At 42.4% G+C, this 14,240-nt stretch overlaps 1 protein-coding gene across 2 annotated transcripts in view; it reads left to right on the top strand.

The window, feature by feature from the left end:
- Ccdc83 (coiled-coil domain containing 83) overlaps nt 1-14,240 on the top strand; it is a 40,725-nt gene that overhangs the window by 24,075 nt on the left and 2,410 nt on the right. For both annotated transcript variants that reach the window (XM_031387338.1, XM_031387337.1), the window contains exons 7-10: nt 3,351-3,419; nt 10,308-10,429; nt 11,536-11,615; nt 12,987-13,174. In XM_031387338.1, the coding sequence (XP_031243198.1) occupies nt 3,351-3,419; nt 10,308-10,429; nt 11,536-11,615; nt 12,987-13,174 (459 nt within the window). The remainder of the gene's footprint in view (nt 1-3,350; nt 3,420-10,307; nt 10,430-11,535; nt 11,616-12,986; nt 13,175-14,240) is intronic.

The raw sequence follows: 14,240 nt of genomic DNA, 5'->3' as shown, positions 1-14,240 counted from the left end.
GGAACTCACTCTGTAGACCTGTAGACCAGGCTTCTTATTCTTCCATGTGGTTTATCATTGAGAGGTGTGGCAGTAAATGTCTGTAAACCCAACACTCTGAAGGCTGAGGCAGGAGGATCATGATCTAAATAGCCAGAGTCTGTCTCAGGAAGGGAAGTCAGCATGTAGGGTAGTGATAGAATGTGTGCCTGGCAGGTACTAGGTTTGATCCACAGCACTGTACGTATAAAAACAGCATGTCACCGCTGAAGAAAAGTCCTACGGCCAGGTACTACACAGTACACTCCCCGCACTTCCGAGCTGTGCAACTGGACCCATTACTTCACTTTCCTGAACTTCTGTGTTCTAATGTACAGAGCAGAGACCATTAGATTTACCTTAATGATAACATGTAAGGATTAAATGAGAATATTTAAGTAGTATCTTACCTCACGAGGAACAAGTAACTTACTCTTCAGTTATTGTAAAAGTATCATGTGGATATAGTGAAATATTAAGAATAAGTATTTTAAATGAAATACAATTTGTCTAAAGCTTTTTTTTTTAACATATCTAAGCCTGGGAGAATATACTCTACATTCCTGTGTTTTTAAAATTTAGGCTACAAAGACAGGTGTAGTGGCACGTGCATTTAATTCCAGCACTTGGGAGGCAGAAGCAGGTGAATTTCTGAGTCAAGGGAATTAGGTCTACAAAGAAACCTTGCCTCAAAAAAGGAAAAAAAAAGGTGGGGAGGTGGGCTAACAAATTATGTTTCAAGGTGAAATTCTCAGTCATATCTGTTTTCTAATTACTTTGTTTTACAGAAAGCACACACATAGTGCTTCTAGTAAAGGGAATTCATGTCGACAGCACGCCCTTTCTTCAGAGCCTTATGCTTCTCCCAGTGTAGGGGAATGCCAGGACAGGGAAGCAGGAGTGGGTGGGTTAGTGAGCAGGGGTAGGAGGGAGAATGGGATGGGGGGCGGGGTTCGGAGGGGAAAAGAGAAAAGGGGATATAATTTGAAATGTAAATAAAGAAAATATCTAATAAAAAATTTTTAAAAGTTCCATCAGCGGTTCAGAAGTGCAAAGATGCAGGGGCCATGGGAACCAATCCCCGGTGTGTCTGCAGGGATCATGGGAACAGACCCCCGGTGTACCTGCAGGAGTCGTGGTAACTGATCCCTGGTATGTCTGCAGAGGTCATGGGAATTGATCCCTGGTGTGTCTGTCCATGCTGTTGGGTCAGCTTGTGATGAGTCTAAGTGGTGAATTCTATCATGAAGTGATCCGACTACAGTTTAAATAACTGAAAATGTCTACGCGGATATCACATGACAAAATGAAACAAAGCAAACTTACTTATAATGTCAAGTGTTCATCTCAAGGACATGTAAACCTCTCCTCAATCCTTTAAGGTGTAGAGTCTTGCTAAGAGGATGACGGCCTATAGAACAGTGACCTGCACAGAACAAATGGAGGGGTCCAGATTCAGTCTGGAACTCTTCGAGATCATTTCAGATCAGTATCACTATGTAAAAGCTCCGCCCCCCGAGTGCTTCAATGAGTATTCAGCCCATTAGCTGCCTTTTGTAGCTTCCTGTGTTCTGCGCTGTTCCACCTTAACTACTGGTGCGGATCCTGTATCACACTGGTGCCTGGGGTCCCACCCACAGAGATGCCAATGTAATTGCTCTGGTTTATTGTCCTGTCTTATGGATTTTACAGTTTTCATTAAGTTCTGATATATGATTGAAGTTGAAACCACTGCCCCACTGTTAGTGAATTAAGCAACAAAGTAAATAATCTCATTAGGACCTCCTTCGGGTTAGTTCAGATGATATTTTATAGGGAGAAAAACCCAGAAGGGGCTAGAGAGATAGCTCAGCTGTTAAAGCACTCGCTGCTCTTACAAGAGACCTAGGTTTGATTCCCAGCACCCACATAGTAACTCACAACCATCCATAACTCCAATTCCAAGGGATCCTGTCCCCTCTTCCAACTTCCTTGGGCACCAGGCACACACATGGTATACATACACACAGGCTGACAAAACATCGATACATATAGAATTAAATTAAATTAAATTTAAAAGTAGTGATATTTCATGGTGGTGGGAATGCCAAGTTTTTACTTATAGCTTAAATATAAGCATTCCTAGGAAATGTATGTCTCCTCTTAATTTAACAAACATGATCTAAAGCTTTTTCATTGAAAATTATCTACTTTAAAAAACTTTAGTCAATTTTAGCCTTAAATCTTAAATCAAGATGAACTTAAATCAGTTTATCTTTAACATACTATTAGATTATTTCTGTCCATGTTACAGTGGAGAATATTTTTCTTACTTATGTGCATACAAATTCTGACATGCACGTAAAGATGTCTGTACACCATACAGAAGCCAGAGACCAACCTCGGGCGTTGTTCCTCAGGAACTCTCTACCAAGCTCTCACTGGCCTAGAGCTCACTCACTTGGTTGGGCTGTGTGCAGTGAACCCTGGGATCCTTCACTTGTCTCAGTCTCCCCTAGTACTGGGGTGGCAGCTCACTACCACGTCCAACTTTTTAATAAAATATCATGTGTATATGAGTGCACCTGTGTCGTGGCACACATGTAGAGGACAGAAGACAACTTTTGGGATTTGGTTCTCTCCCACTGTTGGTTCTGGGGATGGAACTCAGGTTGTAAAAGCCCATTCACTATGTGCTTTTTACCCACTAAGCAGTCTCACACAGAGTGCTGGGATTTAAACTCATATCCTCATGCTTGTACTGCGAACACTTGCAAATGGGCTATTTCCCCAGCCCCTATTTCTTTTGTTTTGCTTTGCTGTTCTTTTAGATTCTCCCCTTTATTAAGTTTAACTACACCTTGGGGTGGAGAGCTGGCTCAGTGGTTGGGTGTACTTGTTGCTCTTCCAGAAGACACAGGTTCGAATCCAGCACCCACATGATAGCTGGAAGCCATCTCTGACTTCAGTCCCAGAGAATTCTGATGCCTTCTTCTGACTTCAGGCAGGCATGTGGTACCAGGCAGGCATGTGGTTCACATGCATACGTGAACGGAAAATACTCATACACATAAAATCATAAAATAAATAAATTAAAATGTTTTAACTAATTTTTAAGAGGTTTTATCTTCTAGTAACTGATTTGAAATATGATAAAAACATCTATATAAAACATTTCACTAAGAAATAGTGTTATTGGCTATCAAAGTATTGTGGGTGAGACTGTAAGTATCAGATTGTGATATGGTCCAAAGGAGAATTAAAATAAAGGTGGCGATAAAGTCTGTCCGACTGGTGCTAATATTGTGTGTCCCCTTGTGACGACTCTTTTTCATACGATCTTTTTCTTTCAGCGTGCTGTAAGGTTTATTGACAAGGGCAACTATCGAGAGATCTGGGAAAATGACTGGCTAAAAAAAGAAGTAAGTGGAATGTATCAAAATCATTTTTTTAAACTGGGAATGGCCTTTAATTATAGAGGTGAAGTCATAGGGCAAGCCTGGAATTTTAACTGTCATAAAGAATTGTCAAAGAAAGACCTAATCCTATTATATTGTTACTTAACAAATGCCATAAATAATCTCAATAATAGCCAGAAATAATCTAGGGGCTTAATCCACACTATACACTCAGATGGGCCAAGTTTCTTTGTGTCCTCACACCAAGCTGGTGTCCCTCATGAGCCTGCCTCCTGCTGGGTGGCTGGCAAGGCTAAAGGATCACTTCAGCTCCTGATTTAAGCTACCCTCCCGGTAACACAGCATCCCTTGGAAATGTGTTCAGCCTTTTAGACGTCTTTTCCTTCCTCTGACCAGATGCACAGGGCATCACCTTATGTAAGCACATGGTCAAAGCAGGTTCCCTATAGATCCTGGCTTTCTCTGCACTCCAGCTCCCGGGGAAGCTCTCTGGTCTTCTCCCCATACTGGTAAGCCTTGATTCAGTCTAGAAGATATGGAGTTGTGGATCAGGACAAACAGTATGGCCATTTGCCTGCGATCAAGATGGTTCTGAAGCATCTGTGTCTCTCTCCACCCTGATCCCCTCACATCTGTACAGGAACTCACAGGAACTCCTGAGCCGGGACCTCTTTTCTGGGCCAGGGCCAAATGGGTTTTGCTGAGTGTGGTCGTGTAAGGACTTTTATAGTAGGCCCCCTTCTCTTCTATGCTATCATTATCCTGATCTGAATAACCTTTGTTATTTGGAACTGTCCTGTCTTCCTGACATTGTATGTATTGGTCACTCTGTCCTGACCTCTAGTCCTTCCTTACTCTTGCTGCCAGGAAAACTCTAACTCTTCCTTTAGGGGCAGACTTTCATGACCAATTTCCCTATGAATCATTTCATGATGCTCTCAGGGTATCCTGAGAACTCCTTTCCCAGTATTTTCTTGCATTGCTGAATTCTTGTTAAATATGTTGAAACTCTGTTCATGATCTGTGTCCTTAATACACAGAATGTATTTTAATTGTTTTGTCTACGGTACCTGAAAAACAATCTTTGCTTACGAAAAAGAGCTATTAAATGAATGAGTGTTGAGGAATGTCTACGAGTATAGATATACTTATTCATTGAGGGGATGAATTATACACACACACACACACATTTCATTTTAATTTAGAAGCACTTATATTAAACTGTGAATTATAATGTGCCTCAAGATGGCAAGCTGCATCTTGTTCTCCTAAGGGAGAAATAAAATTATACAAATACAATAAAAAGCCTGTCTGCAAAGATAACAGTAGGTGAGCTAGTAGGTGAGGTTTCAACAATTATCTGGCAGACAAAAAAAAAAAAAAAAGACGGGTGTGAGAGCAAGCTGCAAGCTGTTGGGCAAAACTGGCAGATAACATTTTGTCCAGATGTTCCATGGGAAGTGCACACTGTTTGGGAAGCCATGTGGAGCCTCTGTTCAGAGTCCGTGTGTGCTGTAGAGGGTAGGGGTGCAAGAGGAGAAGAAAACAAGTCTGCACCACAGTCTGCATCAGTGAGAAGCATCCCTGGGGTTTCCCTCACACAGAACCAGGCAGTTATCCTGAGCCTAGGAACCTGCGGGCTCACCCCACCCCAAGAACACTGAAATCATCTGATACACAGTTGCTAGCATAGATGTGAGACAATTATATGCAAAAAAAAACTGTATATATTTCTAATTGTGGCATTCATGAGACCACAATGTAAGCCCTGCTTTCTCAACTCAAAATACTCCTCCTGCCCTGCCATGCCTACTTACAGACTTCAGCTTATTCTCTCAGCCATAGGGAAAACTTGGAATGAAAACAGTCCTACATACACAGTGGTAGAGAAAATACCACCATCCCTTTGACCCTTCCTAATAGGACCAGATAATGGATTACTAAGAACAGTTGAACAAATCTGAAGAGAGAGCCAGATGAACTAAACAGAGTAGAAGCGCACAGTAATAATAAAAGCCACCGCTAAGAGATGCTGACAGGAAATTCAGAAAATTGAAAAGGAGCTTTTACTAATACCAAAAAAAAAAAAAAAAAAAAAAAAAAAAAAAAAAAAAAAAAAGTGAGAGACAGTTTATTTAGAAAACAGGATCTCTCAAGGCCAAAACAATCAAATATAAAATAGAATGCAGAATGCACTCTCCCAGAGCAGGGCAAGACACATCAATCACTAACGTGAGAAGCACAGCATCCAAGAAATAGTAACTCTAAAAAGATAAAGCAGAAAGAAACAGCAGCAGATCAGTAGGGGAAAAAAATGCCTGGTTTTTGAAAATGACAAACAAAGGAAGGCGGATGAGCAGGAAGGCACTGACATCAGTAAGGACGGTCAGCGGAGAATGTTTTTGAACTTGGAATTCTATACTTCACTCAGCCAGACTAAAGAAAAGAAAAAAAAACCTATTCCCAGAATTTCAAGGGTTGTAATATTTACTTCTCAGTCATTGTCGGGAATTTACCTAACAGCACATTTAACAACACAAGCTAGTATACAGAGGAGAATAAGAAGAAACAGGAAATGCTGGCTTCCCCAAAACTCCAGGGAAGAAATGCCTGAGGACAATTATGTTGCGGGCTTAAAAGGCATCCAGATTAGAAATGATGTCATTTCCAGGCCCCAAACCCACGCACTCATCAGCCAGCTGCAACTCCATGTAAGCTCACCACAGGCATCTCAAACTCCTGAATTGACAAAATCTGCCTCTTTCACTGAAACTGCTTCGGGTCCCATGTTCTGTCTGTCCCGCTTAAGGGCCCCACCACAATTATGTAGTCACCCAAGTTGGGACTTTGGTAGTCCTGAAGAAATGTCTTTTTCAGTATCCAAATCCAGAAAGCCTGTCTAAGTCCTGTCCTTTTTTTTTAGCCCTGGCTGTCCTGGAACTCACTCTGTAGACCAGGCTGGCCTCGAACTCAGAAATCCACCTGCCTCTGCCTCCCAAGTGCTGGGATTAAAGGCGTGCGCCACCACTGCCTAAATCCTGTCTTTAACCGCTGCTTGCTTATCTGCCTCTTCCCTGAAAGGTGGTCTTCTGCAGATGTAGGCTGGATACACATTGTGTACCGTGTTGACAGGTTTGGAATCATGATGGGTAAAACCGTCAACTTGCCAAGATCTAGAATCATCTGGGAGACAAAACCCTGGGCATCTATAAGGTGGGAAGGCCCACTGGAAATGTGGGCACTATTTCATGGCCTTGGGTCCTGGACTGAATAAAACAAGAAGAGTAAGCAAGCCAAGCACACCAGCATCCATTGCCCACTCCTTCCTAACTACAAACGCAGTGTGACCCTCTACCCTACACGCCTGCTGCTATGTCATCCTGACCATGAACTTGGAGAGCCATGGATATCCCAAAGGCACCCAAGTCAGCATGTCCACTGTGGGATGTTAAATTCCTCATTCATTTCTCTCCTTGTCTTTCATTGTCGTCAGTCCAGAAACACTAATAAAAACGTTACTTTAAAGCTTGTCCCATTCTCTTCCCTGTTCCCCATCTGACCAAGTAGAGGTAGGGTCTAGAAAACGAGGAGACAAATGGTATACTGGTTCTATGATATTGTCAAGTAGCTTTACTGTGTGAGAGATGGGCATAAGGGATGGAACTGGCCTTGTGCACACTAGGCAAGAGTTCCCCAGTCCAGGCCTTTTCCCTTTTCCTTTTAGATTTTACCTTATTGTTTTGCAGTGTTGGATAGTGAACCCAGAGCCTTGTGCATACCAGACGAGGCCTACCCCTGAACTGCAGCCCCAGTGCACACCCCTGAACTGCAGCCCCAGGGCATACCCCTGAACTGCAGCCCCAGCGCATACCCCTGAACTGCAGCCCCAGTGCATACCCCTGAACTGCAGCCCCAGTGCATACCCCTGAACTGCAGCCCCAGCACATACCCCTGAACTGCAGCCCCAGCCCTTTTCACGTTTGGAGACAAGGTTTCCCTGCATCACCCAGGCTACCCTTGAACTTGTTCTTTACTCTACATTCACCTAAACTCTGTCTCAGCCTCTTGAGGAGCTAGGATTGCAGGACTGTACCACCAGAGCCAGCCTGACAATTGTCAAATTAACTTTGTAAAGTCATATTAATAAAAGTTCTTACCATCACTCCCAAATAATTAGAATGAATTTCCTATTTAAACAGGACTTTGAGATGGAGGTCAAGGGTTCAGAAGTTAAAGGTCGTCCTTGGCTATACAGCAAGTTCAAGGCTGGCTTAGTTTACACAAGACCTTATTTCAAAAAAAAAAAAAGTAAATAAAATATAAAACAAGGGACCAACAATTTAAAACTCAAGGTGGTTAATAATAGAATGTTAGGGGAATTTATCACAATTTTTATTAAGTACAATAGTATAATCCTATAATAACTATTTAACTCTGGATTTATAAGATGTCACAGATCTTAGATTTAAAGAAAATGACTTTTTAAAATATATATATATTTGACTGGTAAGAAAGGTTGCCCTGGTGCCCAGACTCTGCTAAAGCCTCAACCCCAGTGCATACCCCTAAACTGCAGCCCCTAATGTTTAGTTTCATTTAATTTTATTTTAATCCTTATAATTCACTGGAAATAAAAGGGAAAATATCAAGTTTAATTGACTCACAGAACTTAGAGAAAAAGGGCAAAGCATTTTAAGGAAATTCGATAGGCTTAATATTTCTATTACAATAAAAATTCATTTTGGCATGATTAAATTTGCTCAAAACTTAGTGAAAACCACTTCTTATTGTAAGTTCTATCACTACATCCAAGGTTTGCCCAGAAACATATGTAAGGTGACTCATTTCCTGGAGGAAGGTAGCTCATGGCTACCTTCATAGCGTTGCTAAGAGCACCACCTCTGGGAACACGCCCCCCATCCTCTCTCTACAAAAACCCAGAGCATCAATGCATATGAAGGTGCAGAGCAGCGTGGCACGTTGCCTTGGCTGTGTGCTTTTATTAGGCATGCTCATTAGGAGAAAGAAGACAACTGAATTTTCTAAATGACTTTCACTCTCAGAGAAACAGAAGGGGACACTCCTAATCTCAGAGAGTCTCAGGGCTCAAGGGGACAGGTGCATGCACTTCAGTCAGGCTCCTGGCTCCCTACCTGGAGGAGTTTGACTTGTCTGTCCTGATCTCCAGCTGCACTTCTTAGGTTTCTAGAGAAGCCTGGCTCTCCCCCTTTTCCTCCCTTGCTGTTCCTTACTCCAGAACTCTAAGACAATTGTGAGAAGGTACTAGTTTTGTTTCCTACTACTTCAAAAGCCCAGAGGGTTCAGCAATTAACAAAAACATGGCTGTGCACTCTGAAGAGGGAAGTGATGTCATGAGCTAGGCTAAGCCCTGCACGGGTATCATGGCGCCAACTTTGGAAAGAGCTGGAGAACTATGTGCTGCCTCCCACACGTGCCCAGCCCACGGCCATGCATCTTTCAAATATTTCCCTCTGTGCACAGCCTCTCTGCTGTGTTTCTCACCCTTTGAGAACAAACTTTTCTTTAAGGCATCCAACCTTGTAATCAAGTTAATGATCTCTGAACCTAAACACCAACTTATTACAAGGCTTATTACAGACCTAGAGTGCTAGAGACCGTGGGTCCCATTTGTCTTCCTTTCCAGCTCTAAGCTGCCAGAAGACTGAGCCATGACACCACAATGCTAATTAGCGATGGCTTTGTTGGCTGGGTTAGAAGCCGTCTTTGGGAGAAAGGTTGAATCTTGTTCCCCTTCGCGTCCTATATTCTGTATTGTGCTGTCTCTGAGGAACACCATTCAGATCTCACCTCAATGACTGCTGGTCTCTTCTTAATCACCGTTAATTTCTTAGCTCCAGCTGACTAGCACCAATTGTCCCAGTGAAAGTAAAAGGTTTACTTTCACGGTTCTGGACTCTTTTTAGCCATAGCTGATTCTTCAGCCCCTGCGAACCAGAACACAGATTTATAACTCAAAATAGGCAACAGCTATGACAGAGTATTTTCAGGGCTTCCAACTTCCCCTCTGGAACCTCACAAGTCAGGCCTCCATCTTCTGCATTGCTCTCAATAATCTTTTTTCTTCTTTTAAGACTTTATTTTTACTTTATTTATGAGAGTTCACTGGAGCTGTCTTCAGACACGCCAGAAGAGGGCATAGGATACCATGACAGTTGGTTGTGAGGGACCATGCGGTTGCTGGGATTTGAACTCAGGATCTCTGGAAGAGCAGTCAGTGCTCTTAACCCCTGAGGCATCTCTCCAGCCCCGCTCTCAACATTCTTATCTTCCAAGTTCCCATAGAACAGATCACCAAGCTACGAACACTCAACAGCTTTTTAATTCAGTATTCCAAAATCCTTCCACAATCTTCCACAAAACAGCATGCCCGTCACAGCAGTGCGCAATGATCCTGGGACCAATCCTATCCTAGTTAAAGAATATAATTCTAATATAGGCGCTAGTAAAATAGGCTTTTAGTCATTTTTTTAAGCACCACCATATACACCAATTATTCCAGTGTGTCTTCATTATCTTATTTATTATTGCCTTTAGAGCAATCCCCATTCACTGGCCAATGTGCCATATTGCTAAAGTGAATTTTGTTTTGCTATGTCTGCCTCTGCTCATTTCTAAGTTCAGCCATGTTTCAGGAGGCTTGGAAAGGAGGCGCTTCCCCTCTGTAATAATTGCCTGCCACACTTATCAGTGACCCAGAAAACCACAGAAGGACCAGGCAAACCCTGTAGTAAATCATAAATGATAGCTCTTCCTTCAGGCAAATGTCCTTTCAGGAGTTGAGTTTGCTAATAGTGAGTCACTGAGTGAAGCCAGTGAGTACTGACACCCACCTCCCTCTTCCACAAACAGATCGCAATTCACAAGAAGGAAGTGGAAGAGCTGGAAAATTCTATTCAGCTACTAGAAGAGGAAAATTTGGTGCTTATTGACCAGCTATTTAACTGCAGGCTCGTGGATCTCAAAATACCCAAGTGAGACATTCCCTGGTACCATAGCAGTTAGCATTTGATGTAAGCACAATACCCTGGTCAAAGTTATTACATTTCTAGAAAGAGTTTTGTAGACATTATATCTGTAAAAAGTTGGTGGGATTTGTTTGTTTTGTTTTGTTTTGTTTTTAAAAGGTCATTTATCCACATGTCACTTGTCATTGGAGTACTCAAGAGGCTAACACAAGAGGATTACTATAAATTCAAGGCCAACATGGGATACATAGTTCTTGGCCAACCTGGGCTACAGAGTAACACTCTGAAAAAGAAAGATTTAGTTCTTCAATGCTTCCACTAGATGGCAGTAGTCAAAAAATCAAGGAATTCTGGCTGGAGAGATGGCCCAATTGAAAAGCACTGGCTGCTTTTCTAGAGGACCTGGATTCAGGGCCCAGACACTATGGTGGCTCACAACCATATGTACCTGTAGTGCCAGGTCTTCTGGCCTCTGAAAGTACTGCACACATACATGCCGGTAACTCTTACAAGTAAAAATAAATAATTCAAAAACATTAACAAACAGCCTTATGCACAGCAGCTCCAAATATATAGAAACACTGTGTGCATGTGCTTTAAATAACATATATGTATTTTTTTTATCTTCCTCTCCGTCTTACCCACTATCCTCCTCACATTGATCCCAGGACCTTATACATGCCAGACAAGACCTCTAACACTGAGCTACACCCTGGCAGTATTTCTTACTGATTTTCTTACTGAAAATCTACAGTGACCTAACTGGTATTATTCCTACTCTCCTTTTGGAACATTCCCTCCCCTTGTACTCTTCTGCAAGACTCTATTCCGAGTTTATCTCCTCAGGAAAACCTTCCGTGTCCCCCAAGACTATCTCAAGGGGTGCTTTTTCCTGACTCCGAGAATTCTCACACTACTCATTACACATCTCGCTAGGAACTGTCACTTTGGAATTCTGTAGTAGTTTATCATTTCAGCCATCCCTACACTCCAGAAGCAAGTAAAGCGGGTCTCAGTTTCCCTTTCTGTCTCCATACTCTGGGGAGGAATAGGCGCTGGGTGACACATGATGCGGTATTTATCAACTGACAGACTGCTATTTGTACATTTAGGAAACTGTACATTACTCAAGCAGCTGGGCTGCAAGTGACACCCGAAGACGAACCTTTAAATTTGCTGGAAGCAGACACAGGTACAATTTCCTTAAAATGAGGTTTTCCTTGCCTTAAAGCACAGCAGCCTGAGCAGAGCCTGTGGGCAGGCATCCCACGTGCAGGAGCACTGTGGGGAGTAGAACCAGCTAAGCTCCTCTCTGTCCTCCTCTCACAGCGCTAGTCCTCCTCCTCTTCCCTTCTCTTTCTCTGCCCCCCCTTTTCTGTCACACATTTCTCCTTTTTAAGGTATCGCCAAAAAGTGCAGGCCGTCCTTGAATTCATGATCTGTCTGCTTTGTCCTCCCAAATACTGGCATTACTGACACACGCTGCTGAGCCTGAGTTTTAATCCCATTTTCTATCAAGCTTGTCATGTTTTATAATGAATTAGGTAGACACTTGTAGAGAAGGATGGGGTATTGCCTACACTGTCGTAGTTTGGGTAGCACTTTAAACAAACAAAATGTCAGCGTACCCTGACCAAGCCAGCTCAGTCAGTCAACAGGGTCCCAAGTGAGGGAGTAAGAATTGAAAAAAAAAAAAGGAAAACTGTTAGACAAAATTATAAGATGGCTCCACCCCGTACTGAGGCTGAAGCAGTTTTATTTCTCTCCAGCCTGCTTTTATATTATTCTAAGTATATCCAAAAAAAAAAAAAGGTCAGTTCTTAGATCAAAGACAAAGTAATCAAGTGAAGTAGAAAACAAGGAGATCACACAAGAAAGTAATCAAGTCGTAAATGAAAGGATCACACCAGAGACCACATAAGGAAGTAACTCAGCGAAGTCGGAGGCAAAGCCTCATGGTCACTGTTTCTAATAACTCTTGTCTGAGCCTACTTCCTTGGCTGAGCCCAGTGACAAATGCCAAATTCCTAGAAGGGGCACCAAAAGCTCTCCGCAGTGCCCCCTTAATTCCCAAGTGTTTATGGTTAATGTTAACTATAAGAAGGACATAGAACTGTTTCCTAAAATGGACCTCTTACTTTTATTTTATTTCATTTATTTGTTTATTTATTTATTTGGTTTTTCAAAACAGAGTTTCTCTGTGTAGCCCTGGCTGTCCTGAAACTCACTCTGTAGACCAAGCTGACCTCAAACTCAGAGATCCACCTGCCTCTGCCTCTTTTACTAATATTTTATTTATTATTATTTTATTTATTAACTCAATAAAATCCATACTTTTTTTCCCCTTTAAACACTTCAGGTTTGGTGGTAGCAGCACTTGGGACTGAACCTAGGACCCCATGCTTCGATAGCATGGTATTGATTAAACTAAGCCATTCCTTTAGCCCCAAATTTTACATTCTTCAGTTTAAAGTTCTTTCCAATGAAAAGCATGACCAATGATAGCATTGTATTTTGTCATCTGCTCAAATGTTATCTACTTATTTCTTTGCCTTAACCCCAGAGGAGAATTTGCAATTGCCCTCCAAAGAGGAGAGTGAAGACATGTTGGACCTCTTACTGGGAAGCAACCATGGGACTAGCAGCCCAGATAGCCAGCCCAAGAAGACCAAAAGTAAAGACAGCTCCTCCACAGAGATGGAGAGCTCCATCACCCGGTACTTACTGCATGAAGATGAACAAGACTTCAAGGTGAGAGTCACGAGAATATGGTTCCAACTAGAGTGTCAGTGTCTACGGTGCTGGCAGAGGGAGATCTAAACTGCAAATACTGAAAATTTGATTTGTAATACTTCCCAAAAGTCCCTTCCCGTTGGCCTCTCCTGGGACACTGTTTACTCTCACAAGCTACAAGGTTCATTTAGAAACCTTTTTTACTAAGGTGCCACTTGTCTTATAGTACATAGTAAACTATCCTGAGACTTAGTAGTTTAAAACAATACTTTGTATTTACTTTCAGGCTTTCATTACTGGGACTAGAGGAATGGCTCCCCTGGGTTCTCACCTAAGCAGTCACAGCTCATTTGGGTCACCCTCATTTGAAGCTGGGATTGAAGCAGAAGGCCCACCTCAAAGGGGTGGGTGGGATACACCTATGTCAACCAAGATGACAGTGGCTACACCAAGGCCTTGGTTTCTCTTCACATGAACCTCTCCAGAGGGTGCTTTGAATGTCTCTCTGTTAAAGGATGGTGTCTGACTTCTCAGGGTGAGCAATCCCAGTGACAAATGAAAACAGCTTTAATGCTTGGAAGCTACATGCTGTCGCTTCCATCATACATTCTACGGGTTGATCTAATCAAGCATGAAGAGTATGGCTCCTGCATATTTTTTAAAAAGATTTATTTATTATATGTAAGTACACCGTAGCTGTCTTCAGACACACCAGAAGAGGGCATCAGATCTCATTACAGATGGTTGTGAGCCACCATGTGATGGCTGGAATTTGAACTCAGGACCTTTGGAAGAGCAGTAAGTGCTCTTCACAACTGAGCCATCTTTCTAGCCCTAGCTCCTGCATCTTGATGGAAGATTGTGTAAAGGTGAAAAGGAAAGACTCCAGCAAACCTGTGGGGTTGGTTGGATATAGATCAAGCCATCACTGAAAAATGTTCTCTGGCAGGAGATGCCCGGAGTACGCAGTCTATCATTTAGAAAACCCTCTTTTGTACATATCTACCCTTTCCTTTTCTCACACTGCCCAGACCTTAAAGGTTCTAAAACTTAAAGCCTGGAAGGAGAATAAAGGCTGTAAAAA

This window comes from Mastomys coucha, unplaced genomic scaffold, assembly GCF_008632895.1.
Source record: "Mastomys coucha isolate ucsf_1 unplaced genomic scaffold, UCSF_Mcou_1 pScaffold21, whole genome shotgun sequence".
Taxonomy (NCBI): domain Eukaryota; kingdom Metazoa; phylum Chordata; class Mammalia; order Rodentia; family Muridae; genus Mastomys; species Mastomys coucha.
Note: the sequence above shows the minus strand (reverse complement) of the source record. Positions and strands in the feature narration are given on the sequence as shown.